This window comes from Symsagittifera roscoffensis, chromosome 2, assembly GCF_963678635.1.
Source record: "Symsagittifera roscoffensis chromosome 2, txSymRosc1.1, whole genome shotgun sequence".
Classification (NCBI taxonomy): domain Eukaryota; kingdom Metazoa; phylum Xenacoelomorpha; order Acoela; family Convolutidae; genus Symsagittifera; species Symsagittifera roscoffensis.
The window spans coordinates 17,772,133-17,793,465 of NC_087063.1; the positions used below are offsets into that span (position 1 = coordinate 17,772,133).

The 21,333-nt window shown below is 35.6% G+C and overlaps 1 protein-coding gene and 15 non-coding genes across 16 annotated transcripts in view; all 16 read left to right on the forward strand.

The window, feature by feature from the left end:
- LOC134839060 (dynein regulatory complex subunit 5-like) overlaps nt 1-18,866 on the forward strand; it is an 86,942-nt gene extending 68,076 nt beyond the window's left edge. Inside the window, exon 7 of the mRNA XM_063854468.1 lies at nt 18,506-18,866. Within this exon, the coding sequence (XP_063710538.1) occupies nt 18,506-18,780 (275 nt within the window). The 3' untranslated portion in view covers nt 18,781-18,866. The remainder of the gene's footprint in view (nt 1-18,505) is intronic.
- On the forward strand, nt 216-287 carry Trnaw-cca (transfer RNA tryptophan (anticodon CCA)). Its single transcript has one exon. It is a non-coding gene; the product is annotated as a tRNA-Trp (tRNA).
- Nucleotides 958-1,029, forward strand: Trnaw-cca (transfer RNA tryptophan (anticodon CCA)). The gene has a single exon. It is a non-coding gene; the product is annotated as a tRNA-Trp (tRNA).
- Trnaw-cca (transfer RNA tryptophan (anticodon CCA)) lies at nt 1,443-1,514 on the forward strand. Its single transcript has one exon. It is a non-coding gene; the product is annotated as a tRNA-Trp (tRNA).
- Nucleotides 1,925-1,996, forward strand: Trnaw-cca (transfer RNA tryptophan (anticodon CCA)). Its single transcript has one exon. It is a non-coding gene; the product is annotated as a tRNA-Trp (tRNA).
- On the forward strand, nt 2,411-2,482 carry Trnaw-cca (transfer RNA tryptophan (anticodon CCA)). Its single transcript has one exon. It is a non-coding gene; the product is annotated as a tRNA-Trp (tRNA).
- On the forward strand, nt 2,897-2,968 carry Trnaw-cca (transfer RNA tryptophan (anticodon CCA)). Its single transcript has one exon. It is a non-coding gene; the product is annotated as a tRNA-Trp (tRNA).
- Trnaw-cca (transfer RNA tryptophan (anticodon CCA)) lies at nt 4,043-4,114 on the forward strand. Its single transcript has one exon. It is a non-coding gene; the product is annotated as a tRNA-Trp (tRNA).
- On the forward strand, nt 4,786-4,857 carry Trnaw-cca (transfer RNA tryptophan (anticodon CCA)). The gene has a single exon. It is a non-coding gene; the product is annotated as a tRNA-Trp (tRNA).
- On the forward strand, nt 5,272-5,343 carry Trnaw-cca (transfer RNA tryptophan (anticodon CCA)). The gene has a single exon. It is a non-coding gene; the product is annotated as a tRNA-Trp (tRNA).
- Nucleotides 5,755-5,826, forward strand: Trnaw-cca (transfer RNA tryptophan (anticodon CCA)). Its single transcript has one exon. It is a non-coding gene; the product is annotated as a tRNA-Trp (tRNA).
- Trnaw-cca (transfer RNA tryptophan (anticodon CCA)) lies at nt 6,241-6,312 on the forward strand. Its single transcript has one exon. It is a non-coding gene; the product is annotated as a tRNA-Trp (tRNA).
- On the forward strand, nt 6,729-6,800 carry Trnaw-cca (transfer RNA tryptophan (anticodon CCA)). Its single transcript has one exon. It is a non-coding gene; the product is annotated as a tRNA-Trp (tRNA).
- Nucleotides 7,216-7,287, forward strand: Trnaw-cca (transfer RNA tryptophan (anticodon CCA)). The gene has a single exon. It is a non-coding gene; the product is annotated as a tRNA-Trp (tRNA).
- On the forward strand, nt 7,701-7,772 carry Trnaw-cca (transfer RNA tryptophan (anticodon CCA)). Its single transcript has one exon. It is a non-coding gene; the product is annotated as a tRNA-Trp (tRNA).
- Trnaw-cca (transfer RNA tryptophan (anticodon CCA)) lies at nt 8,443-8,514 on the forward strand. The gene has a single exon. It is a non-coding gene; the product is annotated as a tRNA-Trp (tRNA).
- Nucleotides 18,867-21,333: the final 2,467 nt, after the last annotated feature.

Sequence of the window (21,333 nt, forward strand, 5' to 3'; positions counted from 1 at the left end):
GAATCACGTCAAAGTCAATACTCCCCACCCTTAGAATTTGTGTATTTTTTTTCAAGAAATTAAGGAAAAAGCCTGTTAACTTGATCAGGATTTTTTTTGGTTTCAAGTAAAAATGTGTCAATTCAAGGAAAGATAGACACAATTAAAACTAAAAAAATGAATACTGGAAGAAAAAAAAACCCGATCTTTAAACCGTACAGCTCGCTTCTCTCCAGGACTTCGTGGCGCAACGGTAGCGCGTCTGACTCCAGATCAGAAGGTTGCATGTTCAAATCACGTCGAGGTCAGTATCAACCTACACTAGAAATTAGTTGTTTTTTTTAAAAAAGTTTCAGAAAAGGCCTGGAAACTTTCTCGGGATTTGTTTTTCAAGTAAAAGTACCTCATTTCAAGGTTAAATCAACAAATATAAAACACAAAAAATGGTTGCTGGAAGGAAAAAAACACAAAGATATAACCGTATGGCTCGATTCTTTGAAGGTTGCGTGTTCGAATCACATCGAAGTCAATTTCCACCTACTCTGTAATTTGTAGTTTTTTAAAAAATTTAGGAAAAGGCCTGGAAACTTTTTGGGGATTTGTTTTTTCTGTGAAAGTACCTCATTTCAAGGAAAAAATAACACTTTTAAAACACAAAAAAATGTTGCTGGAAGGAAAAAACACAGAGGCATACGTATGGCTCGATTCTTTGAAGGACTTTTTGTCGCAAAGGTAATGCGTCTGACTCCAGATCAGAATGTTGCGTGTTAGAATCACGTCGAGGTCAATATTCGCCAGCCTTAGAAATTGTATAATTTTTCCAGGCAATTAAGGAAAGGGCTCAAAAACATTATCAGGATTTTTTTCAAGTAAAAGTACTTGAATTCAAGGAAGATAAACACATTTGAATCACAAAAAATTGAATACTGGAAGGAAAAAAAACCCGATCTTTTAATTGTACGGCTCGCTTCTTTGCAGGACTTCGTGGCGCAACGGTAGCGCGTCTGACTCCAGATCAGAACGTTGCGTGTTCAAATCACGTCGAGGTCAATTTCCACCTACACTAGAAATTATTAGTTTTTTATAAAATTTCAAAAAAGGCCTGAAAATTTTATCGGGATTTCTTTTTCAAGTAAAAGTACCTCATTTCAAGGATAAATCAACAATTTTAAAACACAAAAATTGGTCGCTGGAAGGAAAAAAACACAACGGTATAACCGTATGGCTCGATTCTTTGAAGGTTGCGTGTTCGAATCACGTCGAATTCAATATTCGCCAGCCTTAGAATTTGTGTAGTTTTTTCAAGAAATTAAGGAAAAGGCCTGTTAACTTGATCAAGATTTTTTTGATTTCAAGTAAAACTGTGTCAATTCAAGGAAAGATAGACACAATTAAAACTAAAAAAATGAATACTGGAAGAAAATAAACCCGATCTTTAAACAGTACAGCTCGCTTCTCTCCAGGACTTCGTGGCGCAACGGTAGCGCGTCTGACTCCAGATCAGAAGGTTGCGTATTCGAATCACGTCGAGGTCAATTTCCCCCTACACTAGAAATTAGTAGTTTTTCATAAAGTTTCAGAGAAGGCCTGGAAACTTTCTCGGGATTTGTTTTTTGAGTAAAAGTACCTCATTTCAAGGATAAATCAACAAATTTAAAACACAAAAAATGGTTGCTGGAAGGAAAAAAACACAAGGGCATAACCGTATGGCTCGACTCTTTGAAGTATCGTGTTCGAATCACGTCGAAGTCAATATTCCCCACCCTTAGAATTTGTGTACTTTTTCAAGAAATTAAGGAAAAGGCCTGTTAACTTGATCAGATTTTTTTGATTTCAAGTAAAACTGTGTCAATTCAAGGAAAGATAGACACAATTAAAACTAAAAAAATGAATACTGGAAGAAAATAAACCCGATCTTTAAACAGTACAGCTCGCTTCTCTCCAGGAATTCGTGGCGCAACGGTAGCGCGTCTGACTCCAGATCAGAAGGTTGCGTGTTCGAATCACGTCGAGGTCAATTTCCCCCTACACTAGAGATTAGTAGTTTTTCATAAAGTTTCAGAGAAGGCCTGGAAACTTTCTCGGGATTTGTTTTTTGAGTAGAAGTACCTCATTTCAAGGAAAAATCAACAAATTTAAAACACAAAAAATGGTTGCTGGAAGAAAAAAAACACAAGGGCATAACCGTATGGCTCGACTCTTTGAAGTATCGTGTTCGAATCACGTCGAAGTCAATATTCCCCAGCCTTAGAACTTGTGTACTTTTTTCAAGAAATTAAGGAAAAGGCCTGTTAACTTGATCAGGATTGTTTTTGGTTTCAAGTAAAACTGTGTCAATTCAAGGAAAGATAGACACAATTAAAACTAAAAAAATGACTACTGGAAGAAGAAAAAACCCGATTTTTTAACCGTACAGCTCGCTTATCTCCAGGACTTCGTGGCGCAACGGTAGCGCGTCTGACTCCAGATTAGAAGGTTGCGTGTTCGAATCACGTCGATGTCAGTATCGCTCTGCACTAGAAATTAGTAGTTTTTCATAAAGTTTCAGAGAAGGCCTGGAAACTTTCTCGGGATTTGTTTTTCGAGTAAAAGTACCTCATTTCAACGATAAATCAACAAATTTAAAACAAAAAAAATGGTTGCTGGAAGGAAAAAAACACAAGGGTATAACCGTATGGCTCGATTTTTTGAAGGTTGCGTTTTCGAATCACGTCAAAGTCAATACTCCCCACCCTTAGAATTTGTGTACTTTTTTCAAAAAATTAAAGAAAAGGCCTGTTAACTTGATCAGGATTTTTTTGATTTCAAGTAAAGATGTGTCAATTCAAGGAAAGATAGACACAATTAAAACTAAAAAAATGAATACTGGAAGAAAAAAAAACCCGATCTTTAAACCGTACAGCTCGCTTCTCTCCAGGACTTCGTGGCGCAACGGTAGCGCGTCTGACTCCAGATCAGAAGGTTGCGTGTTCGAATCACGTCGAGGTCAGTATCAACCTACACTAGAAATTAGTTGTTTTTTTAAAAAAAGTTTCAGAAAAGGCCTGGAAACTTTCTCGGGATTTGTTTTTCAAGTAAAAGTACCTCATTTCAAGGTTAAATCAACAAATATAAAACACAAAAAATGGTTGCTGGAAGGAAAAAAACACAAAGATATAACCGTATGGCTCGATTCTTTGAAGGTTGCGTGTTCGAATCACATCGAAGTCAATTTCCACCTACTCTGTAATTTGTAGTTTTTTAAAAAATTTAGGAAAAGGCCTGGAAACTTTTTGGGGATTTGTTTTTTCTGTGAAAGTACCTCATTTCAAGGAAAAAATAACACTTTTAAAACACAAAAAAATGTTGCTGGAAGGAAAAAAACACAGAGGCATACGTATGGCTCGATTCTTTGAAGGACTTTTTGTCGCAAAGGTAATGCGTCTGACTCCAGATCAGAATGTTGCGTGTTAGAATCACGTCGAGGTCAATATTGGCCAGCCTTAGAAATTGTATAATTTTTCCAGGCAATTAAGGAAAGGGCTCAAAAACATTATCAGGATTTTTTTCAAGTAAAAGTACTTGAATTCAAGGAAGATAAACACATTTGAATCACAAAAAAATGAATACTGGAAGGAAAAAAAACCCGATCTTTTAATCGTACGGCTCGCTTCTTTGCAGGACTTCGTGGCGCAACGGTAGCGCGTCTGACTCCAGGAAGGCCTGGAAACTTTCTCGGGATTTGTTTTTCGAGTAAAAGTACCTCATTTCAAGGATAAATCAACAAATTTAAAACACAAAAAATGGTTGCTGGAAGGAAAAAAACACAAGGGCATAACCGTATGGCTCGACTCTTTGAAGTATCGTGTTCGAATCACGTCGAAGTCAATATTCCCCAGCCTTAGAACTTGTGTACTTTTTTCAAAAAATTAAGGAAAAGGCCTGTTAACTTGATCAAGATTTTTTTGATTTCAAGTAAAACTGTGTCAATTCAAGGAAAGATAGACACAATTAAAACTAAAAAAATGAATACTGGAAGAAAAAAAAACCCGATCTTTAAACCGTACAGCTCGCTTCTCTCCAGGACTTCGTGGAGCAACGGTAGCGCGTCTGACTCCAGATCAGAAGGTTGCGTGTTCGAATCACGTCGAGGTCAGTATCAACCTACACTAGAAATTAGTTGTTTTTTTAAAAAAAGTTTCAGAAAAGGCCTGGAAACTTTATCGGGATTTGTTTTTCAAGTAAAAGTACTTCATTTCAAGGTTAAATCAACAAATATAAAACACAAAAAATGGTTGCTGGAAGGAAAAAAACACAAAGATATAACCGTATGGCTCGATTCTTTGAAGGTTGCGTGTTCGAATCACATCGAAGTCAATTTCCACCTACTCTGTAGTTTGTAGTTTTTTAAAAAATTTAGGAAAAGGCCTGGAAACTTTTTGGGGATTTGTTTTTTCTGTGAAAGTACCTCATTTCAAGGAAAAAATAACACTTTTAAAACACAAAAAAAATGTTGCTGGAAGGAAAAAAACACAGAGGCATACGTATGGCTCGATTCTTTGAAGGACTTTTTGTCGCAAAGGTAATGCGTCTGACTCCAGATCAGAATGTTGCGTGTTAGAATCACGTCGAGGTCAATATTCGCCAGCCTTAGAAATTGTATAATTTTTCCAGGCAATTAAGGAAAGGGCTCAAAAACATTATCAGGATTTTTTTCAAGTAAAAGTACTTGAATTCAAGGAAGATAAACACATTTGAATCACAAAAAAATGAATACTGGAAGGAAAAAAACCCGATCTTTTAATTGTACGGCTCGCTTCTTTGCAGGACTTCGTGGCGCAACGGTAGCGCGTCTGACTCCAGATCAGAACGTTGCGTGTTCAAATCACGTCGAGGTCAATTTCCACCTACACTAGAAATTATTAGTTTTTTATAAAATTTCAAAAAAGGCCTGAAAATTTTCTCGGGATTTGTTTTTCAAGTAAAAGTACCTCATTTCAAGGATAAGTCAACAATTTTAAAACACAAAAATTGGTCGCTGGAAGGAAAAAAACACAACGGTATAACCGTATGGCTCGATTCTTTGAAGGTTGCGTGTTCGAATCACGTCGAATTCAATATTCGCCAGCCTTAGAATTTGTGTAGTTTTTTCAAGAAATTAAGGAAAAGGCCTGTTAACTTGATCTACATTTTTTTGATTTCAAGTAAAACTGTGTCAATTCAAGGAAAGATAGACACAATTAAAACTAAAAAAATGACTACTGGAAGAAGAAAAAACCCGATTTTTTAACCGTACAGCTCGCTTCTCTCCAGGACTTCGTGGCGCAACGGTAGCGCGTCTGACTCCAGATCAGAAGGTTGCGTGTTCGAATCACGTCGAGGTCAATTTCCCCCTACACTAGAAATTAGTAGTTTTTCATAAAGTTTCAGAGAAGGCCTGGAAACTTTCTCGGGATTTGTTTTTTGAGTAAAAGTACCTCATTTCAAGGATAAATCAACAAATTTAAAACACAAAAAATGGTTGCTGGAAGGAAAAAAACACAAGGGCATAACCGTATGGCTCGACTCTTTGAAGTATCGTGTTCGAATCACGTCGAAGTCAATATTCCCCACCCTTAGAATTTGTGTACTTTTTCAAGAAATTAAGGAAAAGGCCTGTTAACTTGATCAGGATTTTTTTGATTTCAAGTAAAACTGTGTCAATTCAAGGAAAGATAGACACAATTAAAACTAAAAAAATGAATACTGGAAGAAAATAAACCCGATCTTTAAACAGTACAGCTCGCTTCTCTCCAGGACTTCGTGGCGCAACGGTAGCGCGTCTGACTCCAGATCAGAAGGTTGCGTGTTCGAATCACGTCGAGGTCAATTTCCCCCTACACTAGAAATTAGTAGTTTTTCATAAAGTTTCAGAGAAGGCCTGGAAACTTTCTCGGGATTTGTTTTTCGAGTAAAAGTACCTCATTTCAAGGATAAATCTACAAATTTAAAACACAAAAAATGGTTGCTGGAAGGAAAAAAACACAAGGGCATAACCGTATGGCTCGACTCTTTGAAGTATCGTGTTCGAATCACGTCGAAGTCAATATTCCCCAGCCTTAGAACTTGTGTACTTTTTTCAAGAAATTAAGGAAAAGGCCTGTTAAATTGATCAGGATTTTTTTTGGTTTCAAGTAAAACTGTGTCAATTCAAGGAAAGATAGACACAATTAAAATTAAAAAAATGACTACTGGAAGAAGAAAAAACCCGATTTTTTAACCGTACAGCTCGCTTCTCTCCAGGACTTCGTGGCGCAACGGTAGCGCGTCTGACTCCAGATTAGAAGGTTGCGTGTTCGAATCACGTCGATGTCAGTATCGCACTTCACTAGAAATTAGTAGTTTTTCATAAAGTTTCAGAGAAGGCCTGGAAACTTTCTCGGGATTTGTTTTTCGAGTAAAAGTACCTCATTTCAACGATAAATCTACAAATTTAAAACACAAAAAATGGTTGCTGGAAGGAAAAAAACACAAGGGCATAACCGTATGGCTCGACTCTTTGAAGTATCGTGTTCGAATCACGTCGAAGTCAATATCCCCACCCTTAGACTTTGTGTACTTTTTTCAAAAAATTAAGGAAAAGGCCTGTTAACTTGATCAGGATTTTTTTGGTTTCAAGTAAAACTGTGTCAGTTCAAGGAAAGATAGACACAATTAAAACTAAAAAAAAAACTAATACTGGAAGAAAAAAAAAATCCGATGTTTTAACCGTACAGCTCGCTTCTCTCCAGGGCTTCGAGGCGCAACGGTAGCGCGTTTGACTCCAGATCAGAAGGTTGCGTGTTCGAATCACGTCGAGGTCAATTTCCACCTACACTAAAAATTAGTAGTTTTTTTAAAAAGTTTCAGAAAAGGCCTGGAAAGTTTCTCGGGATTTGTTTTTCGAGTAAAAGTACCTCATTTCAAGGATAAATCTACAAATTTAAAACACAAAAAATGGTTGCTGGAAGGAAAAAAACACAAGGGCATAACCGTATGGCTCGACTCTTTGAAGTATCGTGTTCGAATCACGTCGAAGTCAATATTCCCCAGCCTTAGAACTTGTGTACTTTTTTCAAGAAATTAAGGAAAAGGCCTGTTAAATTGATCAGGATTTTTTTTGGTTTCAAGTAAAACTGTGTCAATTCAAGGAAAGATAGACACAATTAAAATTAAAAAAATGACTACTGGAAGAAGAAAAAACCCGATTTTTTAACCGTACAGCTCGCTTCTCTCCAGGACTTCGTGGCGCAACGGTAGCGCGTCTGACTCCAGATTAGAAGGTTGCGTGTTCGAATCACGTCGATGTCAGTATCGCACTTCACTAGAAATTAGTAGTTTTTCATAAAGTTTCAGAGAAGGCCTGGAAACTTTCTCGGGATTTGTTTTTCGAGTAAAAGTACCTCATTTCAACGATAAATCAACAAATTTAAAACAAAAAAAATGGTTGCTGGAAGGAAAAAACACAAGGGTATAACCGTATGGCTCGATTCTTTGAAGGTTGCGTTTTCGAATCACGTCGAAGTCAATACTCCCCACCCTTAGAATTTGTGTACTTTTTTCAAGAAATTAAGGAAAAGGCCTGTTAACTTGATCAGGATTTTTTTGATTTCAAGTAAAAATGTGTCAATTCAAGGAAAGATAGACACAATTAAAACTAAAAAAATGAATACTGGAAGAAAAAAAAACCCGATCTTTAAACCGTACAGCTCGCTTCTCTCCAGGACTTCGTGGCGCAACGGTAGCGCGTCTGACTCCAGATCAGAAGGTTGCGTGTTCGAATCACGTCGAGGTCAGTATCAACCTACACTAGAAATTAGTTTTTTTTTTTTAAAAGTTTCAGAAAAGGCCTGGAAACTTTCTCGGGATTTGTTTTTCAAGTCAAAGTACCTCATTTCAAGGTTAAATCAACAAATATAAAACACAAAAAATGGTTGCTGGAAGGAAAAAAACACAAAGATATAACCGTATGGCTCGATTCTTTGAAGGTTGCGTGTTCGAATCACATCGAAGTCAATTTCCACCTACTCTGTAATTTGTAGTTTTTAAAAAATTTAGGAAAAGGCCTGGAAACTTTTTGGGGATTTGTTTTTTCTGTGAAAGTACCTCATTTCAAGGAAAAAATAACACTTTTGAAACACAAAAAAATGTTGCTGGAAGGAAAAAAACACAGAGGCATACGTATGGCTCGATTCTTTGAAGGACTTCTTGTCGCAAAGGTAATGCGTCTGACTCCAGATCAGAATGTTGCGTGTTAGAATCACGTCGAGGTCAATATTCGCCAGCCCTAGAAATTGTATAATTTTTCCAGGCAATTAAGGAAAGGGCTCAAAAACATTATCAGGATTTTTTTTCAAGTAAAAGTACTTGAATTCAAGGAAGATAAACACATTTGAATCACAAAAAAATGAATACTGGAAGGAAAAAAAACCCGATCTTTTGATCGTACGGCTCGCTTCTTTGCAGGACTTCGTGGCGCAACGGTAGCGCGTCTGACTCCAGATCAGAACGTTGCGTGTTCAAATCACGTCGAGGTCAATTTCTACCTACACTAGAAATTATTAGTTTTTTATAAAACTTCAAAAAAGGCCTGAAAATTTTCTCGGGATTTGTTTTTCAAGTAAAAGTACCTCATTTCAAGGATAAATCAACAATTTTAAAACACAAAAATTGGTCGCTGGAAGGAAAAAAACACAACGGTATAACCGTATGGCTCGATTCTTTGAAGGTTGCGTGTTCGAATCACGTCGAAGTCAATATTCGCCAGCCTTAGAATTTGTGTAGTTTTTTTTTCAAGAAATTAAGGAAAAGGCGTGAAAACTTGATCGGGATTTTTTTGTTTCAAGTAAAACCTCGTCAGTTTAAGGAAACATAGACACATTTAAAACTCAAACAAATGAATACTGGAAGGAAAAAAACCCGATCTTTCAAACGTACGGCTCATTTCTTTCCAGGACTTCGTGGCGCAACGATAGCGCGTCTGACTCCAGTTCAGAAGGTTGCGTGTTCGAATCACATCGCGGTTAATTTCCACCTACTCTAGAAATTTGTAGTTTTTTTAAAAAGTTTCAGGAAAAGGCCTGGAAATTTTTTGGGGATTTGTTTTTCCTGTGAAAGTACCTCATTTCAAGGAAAAAATAACACTTTTAAAACTTAAAAAAATGGTTGCTGGAAGGAAAAAAAACAGAGGCATAACCGTATGGCTCGAGTCTTTGAAGGAGTTCTTGTCGCAAAGGTAACGCGTCTGACTTCAGATCAGAACGTTGCGTGTTAGAATCACGTCGAGGTCAATATTTTCCAGCCTTAGAAATTGTATAATTTTTCCAGGATATTAAGGAAAGGGCTCAAAAACATTATCCGGATCTTTTTTCAAGTAAAAGCACTTCAATTCAAGGAAGATAGACACATTTGAATCACAAAAAAATGAATACTGGAAGGGAAAAAAACCCGATCTTTTAACTGTACGGCTCAGACGGTTGCGTGTTTGAATCATACCGAGACCAATACCCATCAATACCGAAAGTTGCTTAGTTTTACCAGTGAATTCTGGACAATAACTAGGAAAAGAATCCGGATTGTTTTGTTTTTGTTTGAATTAAGTCAATTATATTAAAGATAGAAACAATAAAAAAACTGAAAAGAATAGCGCGATGTTTTAATCTTAAGGTTGAGAAAAAGGATTATGATTTGTGGCGCAACGATAGTGCGTCTGAAATTAAAACAAAAGGCTGCGTGTTCCAGGCACGATGATGTCAAAATCCATCAAAATCGATGGTTGCTGAGTTTCACTATGGGACTAACGTGAATCCCATTTTAAAACAATTAGAGGTATTAGTTTCGACTTAAATTAGGTCAATTCAAGGAAGGGCAGACTCTTTAAAAGCTAAAAAATTGAGTGGTGAAGAGAAATTAAAAAAAAAACACGGCTAATACATTTTTGAAGGAACTCTTGGTTCAACGAACGGGAGTTAGGTTCCAGACCAGAAGGTTGCGCGTTTGGAACAGGTTGAAGACAGTATTCACCAATCCTGAAAATCGTTTATTTTTTCGGGCGGCTCAGGAAGATATATAAATTTTGATCACTAAACTTTCTTCCAAGTAAATTAATCGTCTTAGGGAATGAAAAACACATCAAAAAATTAGTACTGGAAATAAAAATACACAACTTCTTTAGCTTACGGCTCATAATGCTTGATAGACATCGTGGCGCAACGGTAGAGCATCTATATCCACGGTAGAAGCTGGCAAGTGCGAATCACATCGAAATCAATTTCCTCCAACACTAGAAATTGATATTTCTCTCAAGAGATTAAGGAAAGGGCCTGGAAATTTGATCGGGATTTTTTTGTTTCAAGTAGGACTACGTCAATTCAAGGAAAGATAGACACACTAAAAACAAACAAAAACTGATGGTGGATCGAAGCTAAAACACGATCTGTTAAGCTTACAGTGAGCGAAGGAATTTCCACCTACACTAGAATTAAGTTGTTTTTTCAAAAGTTTTGGGAAAAGGCCTGGAAACTTTCTCGGAATTTGTTTTTCAAGTAAAAGTACTTCATTTCAAGGATGAATCAACAATTTTAAAACACAAAAAATGGTTGATGGAAGGAAAAAACACAAAGGTATAACCGTATGGCTCGATTCTTTGAAGGTTGCGTGTTCGAAGTCAATATTCGCCAGCCTTAGAGTTTGTGTAATTTTTTTCAAGAAATTAAGGAAAATCGTGGAAACTTGATCGGAAATTTTTTGTTTAAACAAAAACTTCGTCAATTCAAGGAAAGATAGACACATTTAAAGCTCAAAAAATGAATATTGGAAGGAAAAAAAACCCGATCTTTTAACCGTACGGCTCGATTTTCTTCAGGACTTTGTGGCGCAACGGTAGAGCTTCTGACTCTATATCAGAATGCTGCGTGTTCGGCTCACGTCGAATCAACATCCATTACAAACTGAAGACTGTTCAATTTTCTCAGGAGATTTAGCAAAAGATCTAGTTAACTGATCAGAATTTTCAAGTAAAACGAAATCCTTTCAAAGAAAGATAAACACATTGAAAAAAAAAAACTGAAAGCTGGAAAGATAAGAAATTTCGATGTTTGAAGCTTATGGTGCAAGGACTTCAGGGTAAAACTGAATGCCAAGAGAAAAAAAAACCCGATCTCTTTTCCGTACATCATAGTGTTGTGAAGGAATTCGTGACGTAATGGTAGCGCATCTGACTGTAGTTGAGAAGTTTGTGTGTTTAAATCATGTCGAGGCCAATATCCATCAATACCGAAAGTTGGTTAGTTTTACCAGTAAATTCTGGACAAAAACTTGGAAGGGAATCCGGATTTTTTGTTTTTATTGGATTTCATTCAATTTCAGGAATAATAGAAACAATAAAAAAAGCGATCTGGATTTTTTGTTTCACTTTAAATTAAGTCAATTCAAGGAAGGGTAAAAACTTCAAAGGGCTCAAAGAAAAATTACGATGTTTCAATCTCACGGTTGAGAAAAATGATTAAGACTTGTGGCGCAAAGATAGTGCGTCTGACTTTAAATCAGAAGTTTGCCTGTTCCAGGCACGACGATGTCAATATCCATCTATATCGATATATGCTGAGTTTCACTGTGGGATTAAGGTGAATCTCATTTTAAAACAATTAGAATTTTTAATTACTATTTAATTTACGTCAATTCAATGAAGGGTAGAAACTTTAAGCTTAAAAAATTGAGTGGTGAAAAGAAATTAAAATTTTTTTTTACGGCTAATATGTTTTTGAAGGAACTCTTGGTTCAACGGTATGGAGTCGGGTTCCCGACCAGAAGTTTGCGCTTTCGAAACAAGTTGAGGAAAATATTCATCAATCCTGAAAATCGTTAAAGTTTTCAGGCGGCTCGGGAAGATATATAAATTTTGATCACTAAACTTTCTTCCAAGTAAAATTAAATCATCTTAAGGAAGGAGAAACAAAATGAAAAATTAGTACTGGAAATTAAAATACACAACTTTTTAAGCTTAGGGCTCATAATGTTTGACAGACATTGTCGCGCAACGATAGAGCATCTATCTTCATAACAGAAGGTGGCATATGCAAATCACGTCGAAGTCAACTTCCGCCAACAATAGAAATTGTGTTGTTTTTTCAAGAGATTGAGAAAAGGGCTTGGAATTTTGATCGAGAGTTTTTGTTTCACGTAACATTACGTCAATTCAAGGAAAAATAGACAAACTTGAAACACAAAAAAAATGAATGCTGGAAGGAAAATCCCGCTCTTATAATCGTACGGCTCTTTTCTTTGAAGGTTTTCGTGGCGCAACGGTAGCGCCTCTGACTCGAGATCAGAAGGTTGCGTCTTCGAATCACGTCGAAGGCACTATCCACCAACTCTAGAAAATGTGCAGTTTTTGTAAGAGATTAACGAATGGGCCTGGAAACTTGATCGGGATTTTTTTTGTTTAAAAAAAAACTACGTCAATTCAAGGAAAGATAGATTCATTAAAGGCAAACAAAAACTGGAAACAACATAATCTTGTAACCGAACAGTTTAATTTTTTTCGAAGCACTTCGTGGCACAACTTCAGCGCGTCTGACACCAGTTCTAAAGGTTGCTTAATCGAACCACGTCGACGTCAAAATCCAGCAACATGAACTTTGAATAATTTTTTTGGAGGGTTAAGGAAATTGCCTAGAAACTTGATAGGGAGCTTTTGTCGCAAGTAAAACTTAGCCATTTCAAGGACTTATAGACACATAGCAAAACATAAACTGTGTGCTGGAAAGAAAAAAACACGATGTTTTTAGTTAATGGCTCTAAAACTTGCTACGGATTTAGTGGCTGAGCAGTAGCTCATCTAACTGCAGACCAGATTGTTGCGAATTCGAATCGTTCCGAGGTTGTTATGCAGCTTTACGTAAAACTGTTTATTTTTTTTTCAAGAGTTTGAGGAAAGGATTTAAGAAAAAGTGATCAGGATTTTTTGTTTTTAGTCAACTGTATGCTGGAAAAAAACACAATGTTTTTAATTAATGGCTCTAAAACTTGCTAAGTACTTCCTGGCGCAACAGTAGCTCATCTGACTCCAGATCAAATTGTTGCGTGTTCGAATCACTCCGAGGTTGTTATTCGGCGTTACGTAAATTTGTTTCAATTTTTCAGGAGGTTAAGGAAAGGATCCAAGAAAAATTGATCGGGTTTTTTGTTTCTAGTAAAAATCAGTCAAATCAAAATTTGATAAGCAAAAAATCAAAAATTTGTAGGTTTACGTCTCAAAAACAGTCGAAGGTGCAACGTTGCGCAACGGTGGCGACGCTGACTCCAGATTAAAGGTTGCGTGTTTGAATCACTTCAAGGTCAATATCTAGCAAGATTTAACGTTGTTTCTTTTTTTTCAGGAGAGTAAGGAAAAGATACAGAACCTTGATCAGAATTTTTTGTTTTTTAGTAAAGTTTTAGTTTGTTTTTTAGGTCAATTCAAGGAAAAATAGAAGCTTAAGAAATGAAAAATTGAAAATTGGAAAGAAAAACGATCTCTTAAGCTCACAGCTCCCTATTCTGCCTAAGGATCTCTAACTTGTTCGAATAACGACAAGATCAGCATCCAGCAGAAATGAATTATGTTATTTTTTCAAGACATTAAGGAAAGTATCTAGAAAAATGATCGGGACTTTTTATTTCAAGTAAAACTAAGTCAGTTTGAGGAATTATGGACACTTTAAAAAACAAAAAATAAGAGATGGAAAGAAAAACACGGTATTTCAAGCGTATGGCTCAACATTGTCCCATGACCTTTGTGGCGCAACGGTAGCGCGTCTGACACCAGATGAAAAAGTTCCGTGTTGTAATCATGGCGAGGTTAATATCCACCAAAACCAAAACTTGTTTGACTTTTCGAGAGATTAGGAGAAGGATCTAGAAAAATCATCAAGGCTTCATGCGTCATTTTTAACTAATTCAGTTCATAGACTCATTGAGAAAGAAAAAAGTGCTGTAAAGAAAACGCATACCTTTTAACTCAATGGCTCAATCTAAGTGCCCAAGGTATTTGAGGAGCAACAATAGGGGATTTGACTCCAGATAACACGCTTGCGTGATCAAATCTCGTCGAAGTCAACATTCAACAATGCTGAAAGCTGTTCATTTTTTCCATTATTTTTAATGAAAAGATCTAGAAATTGGATTACGGCCTTTTTTGAAGTAAATTTTAGTCAACTCACGATTCAGTTTTGATGAAACCTTTTTGCACACTTGATACAATTTCAAAACATGATACGAATTAAAATCTTAATGCTTGCGATTAAGAGGCGCTATAAAATCGGAATGTAGACTTTTTTTGGGTTGACAACTATAGGGTGTTCCAAAACCTATGAGACTTTTGGAAAGGCTGTCATTTCGTACTGAATTGACGTGCACACATGAAAATTTGATACTTTATAGACGAGAAGCAGAAATTTTATTCATAGAAAAAATTATTAATTTCAGGAGATGTTGAAAATGTATCCCGCCATTTTCTCAACATTTGATCATTCGCTTGTGAATTGTGGCTGTAGCAGTTGAAATCTGATCCTGCGTGATCCCCCTGCAGAATGTCAGAATGTTTCAACGCTTGTGATCAGTTTGGCAGTGGTCCTGGGGTTTTCGCGATGAACTGCAGCCCAAACATAACCCCAGAACAAGTAGTCCAGAGGAATAAGCTCTGGGCTTTGAGCGGGCCAAAGAATTTGGGAATGACGACTGATAATGCGGTCACCAAAAAAGTTTGTAGAAACTGTAATACTGGAGGGGTTGTATGGCATAATGCGCCGTCTTTTTGGAACCAAAGTCTCCTAATATCTCGCCGGTGTTACACAACGGGACATACTTGGTTCTTGAGAATGTTGGAATAAACAACTTGGTTGACCGTGATTGGTCTTCCATTCTCATTTCTGAACCAGAAAAGACCTATGATTTCGCCGTGAAGAAGGCCACGCCAGCACATTACTTTGTTTTTGCCCTGATATCGAGTTTCTTCGAAATCACGAGGGTTGCAACGTGTCAAAATCCGATCGTTTTGGCTGTTCGACTCTGGGTCCAAAACCACAGAGAACCTTCGAGTGAAAGTTTCGATCCTGAGATAAAAACCACATGCAAAATGTTTCTCGCATTTTGTAATTTCATTTTGATATTTTACACAGTTTGCTGTCTTTGAATGCAGCAAACTTTAAGTCTCGCCTGAAAATCCGCCTTAAACTGGTTGAGGAGATATCAAGTGCCCTGATGATGCTCTTATGCTTGATTTGGGGTTTATTTCAAAGTGTATCGCAACTCTCGGATAATTGTTATTTCGAATCTTTGGTCGACAACCTCTGTTCCTAACCTGTCCCGAAGGCCTATCTTGAAAATGTTGCCATTTACATTGAAAATCGGTCAAAGTGAACTTGCTTCTTTGCCTTTGCCAAATGGCATATGTTTCAAGAAATTTTCGCTTGACAGCAATTGCTGACAATCCTTTTGCAAACTGGAGGATAGTGAGTTTGCGCTGCTCATCACTGAATTTTGTTTCTTTGATAAAATGAACGAGATTGAAGAAACTGGCGTGAACAATTCAATGAAGCATGATTTAAAATCCATAAAATGGCGCAAAACATTTTTTGCGTTTCTCCAAATTGTTTTTTCTCACGGATTCTCAAAATTCCAAATCTCATCTATCACCCAGACTCATACTTCATTTCAGTCGAAAAAGACAGCATTTTCAACAATCTCATAGGTTAAGGAACACCATGTAGTTTAACAGAATCAGTTTAATCACTTAACATGCTCTTCACCTGACATGCTCTCTAGCTGAAATGCTCATTTTCTTGAAATTCAAATTTCACTAGTGGCTGGGTACTAGTTGCTACAGGGTAGTTTCAGGGGTACTTGAAATTTTCACAGTTTTTCTTTTCAAGATTTTTTTTCGGCTCAACTGGTTTCGGCTCAAAAGATTGTCGGCAGTGTTTCCGCTTATAAGTTTTGTTCAGTTGCTGATTTTAATTTCAAATGTCTTCCACGGCATGTGTCCCTAAAACTCCTGAGTGAGAAAATCTTGTATTCTTGAACTGTATGGTTTTATAATTCTAGACGTTGTGAAAAAATTTAAGACCTAATGCAAAAAAGTTAGTTTTTTTCAATAACCATTCTTCATTTTAAAAAAGGAGTTTTAATAGAAGGCTTTCTACATTCTTGTGTACCTGCATACACCTCTGGTCTCTGTTTGCTTTCTGTTTTCTCTGCGCTCTTCGAAATAACAATGGGGTGGGGGAATATTTGATCTATATGTTTTTTTTTGTTTTCTCAAAAATTAACCTACCGAATTTTAGGTTTTGGTTTCAGCGAATAAATCAGATTTGAAAAGTTTCCCTCCATAAGCCGATATGCCCAAATTCTTTTACAAATAGAATTATGGCACTCGGAATAGTCAAATTTTTAATTTCTTTAACCGCTTTTTGAGCGTTTGAATTTTCTCAAAAATTAAGCTTTCAAATCTGAGGCTGTGGGTTCAATGGAGATAGCGGGTAGTGTGAAGCTCTCCTGCATTAGCGGGCGCTCACATTTTTTCTAACTTTTATGAGTTGTACCAAAAAAAACCCTCTCACATCTGAGATTTTGAGTTCAATCCAAAAACCGCGTGTGGGATGCTCATTTGCAATCAAGCATACGCCCAATCAGCATACGCCCAATCAAGCAATCAAGCATCATTTTTCATACAAAATTTTATGAGTTAGGATAAGTCCAAATCTTTATTTTTTTGACCGTTTTGATTTTTTGGCTTTTCTGTAACTACCCTGCCAAATCTAAATACCGCCAGCTTTAGTTGAGCACTAGGGGTCCTTCATTGAGATATTGGTAAATTTTGGTTCAACTTTTGGTTTCTTTAAAACTTTTTTCATTTTTTCGACTTATGCTTTTTTATGGTTATGTTGTATCAAAAGTGATTCAAAGCTCCGCTTCACCTGTTGTATTTTATTTATCTTTCAAAGTTTTTTGAGTACTCTTCTATTTGATCGATCTCGACCGTGAAAAGATTTAAAGACGCAATCGTCTAATACATTCTGATCCATTATTTCCTGAAAAAAATCTTCATAATCTTTCAAGTGAGTTGTTTTGTGATCCAGAATTTTCAGGTGTGCTTAAGTATTCTGATCTGGAGTTAAAAGCAGTGCCGTTGCGCCAAGAAGTCGTTAATATAAGGCTGAGTCATAGACTCAAAGATTACCAGTAATATTTTTTCAAAGCGCACTTTACTGTTTTTCAGGAGTTTTTTATTTTCGAACCAATTTTGTTTTAGAAAAAAAAACATTAGTTCTTGAAGAAAAACTAGACACATTCAAAATCTTTTTACTTATCTTTCAGAGTTTTTCAGTATTCTTCTATGTGATCGATCTCAACCGTGACAAGAGTCAAAAACGCAATCTTTTGATCCAGAGTCAGACGCTCTACCATTGCCCCACGAAGTCTTTAGACCAAAACTGAGCGATGAACTTGAAAAGTTTTTTTTTGAACCCTCTGATTATTCTTTTTTCTTGTCACAACTAAGTGTAAGTGCGAGAGTGTTTTTTTTCACGCACAATTAGATACACGAGCAAGACTACTCGTATCAAGGCCAATTCTTCAATTTTTTTTACTGCCTTTTAAGCTTTTTCGACTTTTAAAAAACTTTCAAAATAAAACGAAAAAATAAATTGTACTTTTTTGAGATTGGTTTTTGAGAAAGGCATCTACCCACACTTTAAGTAAAATATGAAGGGATATGTTTCGCATATAGCTTAATACTAAATGAACCAAATAGCATGCCTCAATTCAGTTTGGAATAATTTCTATTAGCTTATGCATTATTAGCTCGAAATATATCGCGCGTAAGTTACCCCACTTTGGCAATCTTTAAATCCCCATAACCTCACGAAAATTATTAAAGGACGAAAAAATGTTTCGAGCTCAAGACAACAGTACTTTTCTGATGGTATCAAAAAACTCCGTCGCAAATTGCTAGTTAAACAGCCGAAAAGAGAAAAAAAACTCCCCGAGCACAAATATTCCGTCATCTTCTTCGAAAGTCGGAACAAGAAACTGAATTTTTTTTAGCCACAATACGACATACAGCAAAAAGTTTATAAAGCTAAATTTCGGAATCGAGAAAAGTTTATGCTTTGACAAGTTATTTATAGCAAATTTCCAATGCAATTGAGTCACGCAATAAATACGTACTGTTTCACTGGAATTTTATAAGATAACATATTATTCGTTTCAACATTGAGTTAATCAAAATCACTAACGGTAAAAAACCCATGTCTATCAAGTTGAGGTAATTTCTTCGAGTCAGAGTGAATCATAAAGTTAACTGAAACTGAAAAAGTTTGTAAAATGATTAGCTGCTCGTGGAGCTTATGGCGCATTTTTTTTTACTCAAATCAGATATTTATTAAGTAAATACTCATAAAAACTTATCTGTTGGCTTTTTCTGCTATAGTTTTCATACCAGAACTTTACTTTGAGGTTTTTTTATTACGTAAACTCTATAATTATACAGGTACTGATGGTGGGAAACAGCTTCAAGAAGCGATGGAATCCAACTCTCAAATAACCAAACTGGACTTGAAACTGGCAAAGTGCGGACAAGAAAGCGAGTACTGTATCAACAAAATGCTGGACCGGAACCTACAAGAGAAAATGAAATCGGGAGAAGATCGGTTTCTGTCTTACTACAAGCCACCCAAGACAACTCCTCCTACTGGAATCGGATCCAAACCCAGAACTCAAGCCAGCCGACGCCAGACCTCGAGGGCAGCTGTCAAAGCAAATTGATAAATCACAACTGAAAGAATAATATATATTGCCCGATTATACTTATATTTTAATTTGCGTAAGGTTCGATAAGTAACCGAATTAAAACTTGCGTATCTCTTGTTTTGATTTAAAAGTCACTGCCATTATTTTATCACATAGATAGGTTTCAGGATGCGAATTCAACCTTTTATACCTCTCGAAAAAATTGTCAAGTGATAAATAATTTTTCATGTAGCAAAAACTGTTGTGAAAAGCAATATTTTCTGTTTCAATAGAAGTATCATTTAGGATTTTAAAAAAATCTACCGAAGAAAACGTACATTGTCAGTTTTTTTTGGACAATTGATATTTGATGCATCCATTCATTTGAGTTGAAACGCGTGCAAATTTTTGTTAACGTTTTCTACGACAACCATTTAAAGCCCAAAATGTCAGCGGCGCTAAAAAATTTTGCTTAAATTGTTTTTACTTGGATTTAGGTTTAAAGAAGGAAAAGATTGCAAAAAAGCGAAATAAAAAGCCTAAAATTAGTCTAAATTTTTTCCAAAAAACCAGTTTCTGCTGCTAAAAAAATCGAGCCTTGTTTTCTGATTATTTAGTTATGAATATGCAAAAATTTACTAAATATCTATTTCCAGGGATTAATTAAAAAAGGCGAATTGATTGTCTTTGATATTTTTCACGCTCAAATTCATGCTCAAAATCAGTTTACGCTCAAATTTGTTTTATTTGGCGTTTTACTTTATGATTTTTCTTCAAGATCACTTTGAATCTTTTTTTAAGTGGAAGGTAAGCTCAACTTTCGTAAATCGATTAATGTTAAGCTTACGGAAAACGTGAAAGAGTTCTTGCTTCGAAAAATGAATTTCATTTTCTGAATCAAGCGAATTAAAATGTGAACCTACCCTACCCGTGTTGAAGTCCAGCCGTCAATTTTCGTATTTTTCTGTAGTATCCCAGTGATAGCAATTTTCCAGCGCTGATTCATGTATAATTTAGAGTTTTTGGAATAGTCAAACCTGCGATATTTCAGAGCTATTTCAGTAAAAATTCCTTAGAAAATCAGCGCTAAAAATCAGCCCAGGCGCTGTTTTTTTCTCACTTTTCTATCGCTATTTTTCAATGTGATCTCAACCCGGGTAATGAATCAGTTTCTTCTAAATACGATCGCTTCTAATCAAAAACAATTGTTGAATTTCAAAGAATTTCAACTTCATAATTTTTTCTTCCAAAACTCAAAAGTTGAAACTGTTAGATATTTTGCATTTACTTTTTTTCGAAATTCTTGCTCTTCTGCAATATTCTAACCCTTTAAGCAATCATTAAAAATCAAAAGCTCTTATATGGACCACAGTAGTTTGATTTATTTTGATAGATAATATGAAGAGTTTGGGAAACACTTATTAAGGTCAAGCTTAATTTTATTAGGAAATAGTAATTGGAAATGTTTCGTTTTGTTTTTTGATGTTTCATTGATGCTAAACAAAGGAAAATTGCGCTCTCAAAAAGCAAAGTTTTAAAAATGCGATCAAACTATTTTTTGATCCAATTTTTCAAGTTTACTTAATTTATCAAAAAATGACGATAAAATTTTTTTTGAATATTCAAAGACCGTTGTCATTTTCATTTTCGTTTTGAACAAATTCATTCAATTCATGCACCGTTATCATTTTCATTTCATTTTGATATTTGTTTCTAATCTTTTTTGTGTATACCCGCATTGTAGTTTTATGGAAAAGAATTAGATTTCTGTTGACTAAAAAGTTGTCTAAATAATCGGTCTGTGTGGCAAATTGAGTTAATGTAATAGATTTGTAAGCCAAAAAAGACTATTCAGATTCTTTTGGCAAACAAAATCCATTTAGTTTCATCATAATTGAATATGATACATTTTTCGTAAACATATTTTATGAAAATCGATTACTTTTATAGATATTCACAATAGTTTTTGCAGTTTTCTGCAAAACTTGAACGCGAACAAACACAATCATCTCCATATTCACAACTCACAATCTCAACCCCCCGTCTGGTATAGGGTGGAGAGCGGAACAAAATTAGGAGCGAAAAAAAATAAAAGAATAACAAAAATAAACGCATTTAAAGCTTAGAAAAAAATGAAATTTAATCACTAACTATTTTGAGTTTAAAACAATTCTGATCGAATGAAAATAGCACGCAAAAAGCCTCAAAAAATTGATTTAAAATCATTATAATCAATTTATTTTTTATATTATGTTTTTTTTGGTGACTGTTTTGAAAAATAGATCGGTATTAATCACTTATAATTGATTAGGAGAATCCGTCATAATTGAAGGTTTATAAATTGTAGAGAGACAGGCTATAATCAATTATTATATGCATGAAACCTCAGTGCGGTTTACACGGTGGCCAGTCAATAAGCAGAATAATTCCAAGAGCAGAAAAATTGAAAAATATCATCTTTTATACCCTAATCGGTAAATTAACTATCAGAAATGTCAATGATACCAAAGCAACGAACATTTTATGCATCATATGTGTTTTTTAACCAAGGTTTGTAAAAAATTTTAATGAAAAAACTTAATGAAAATA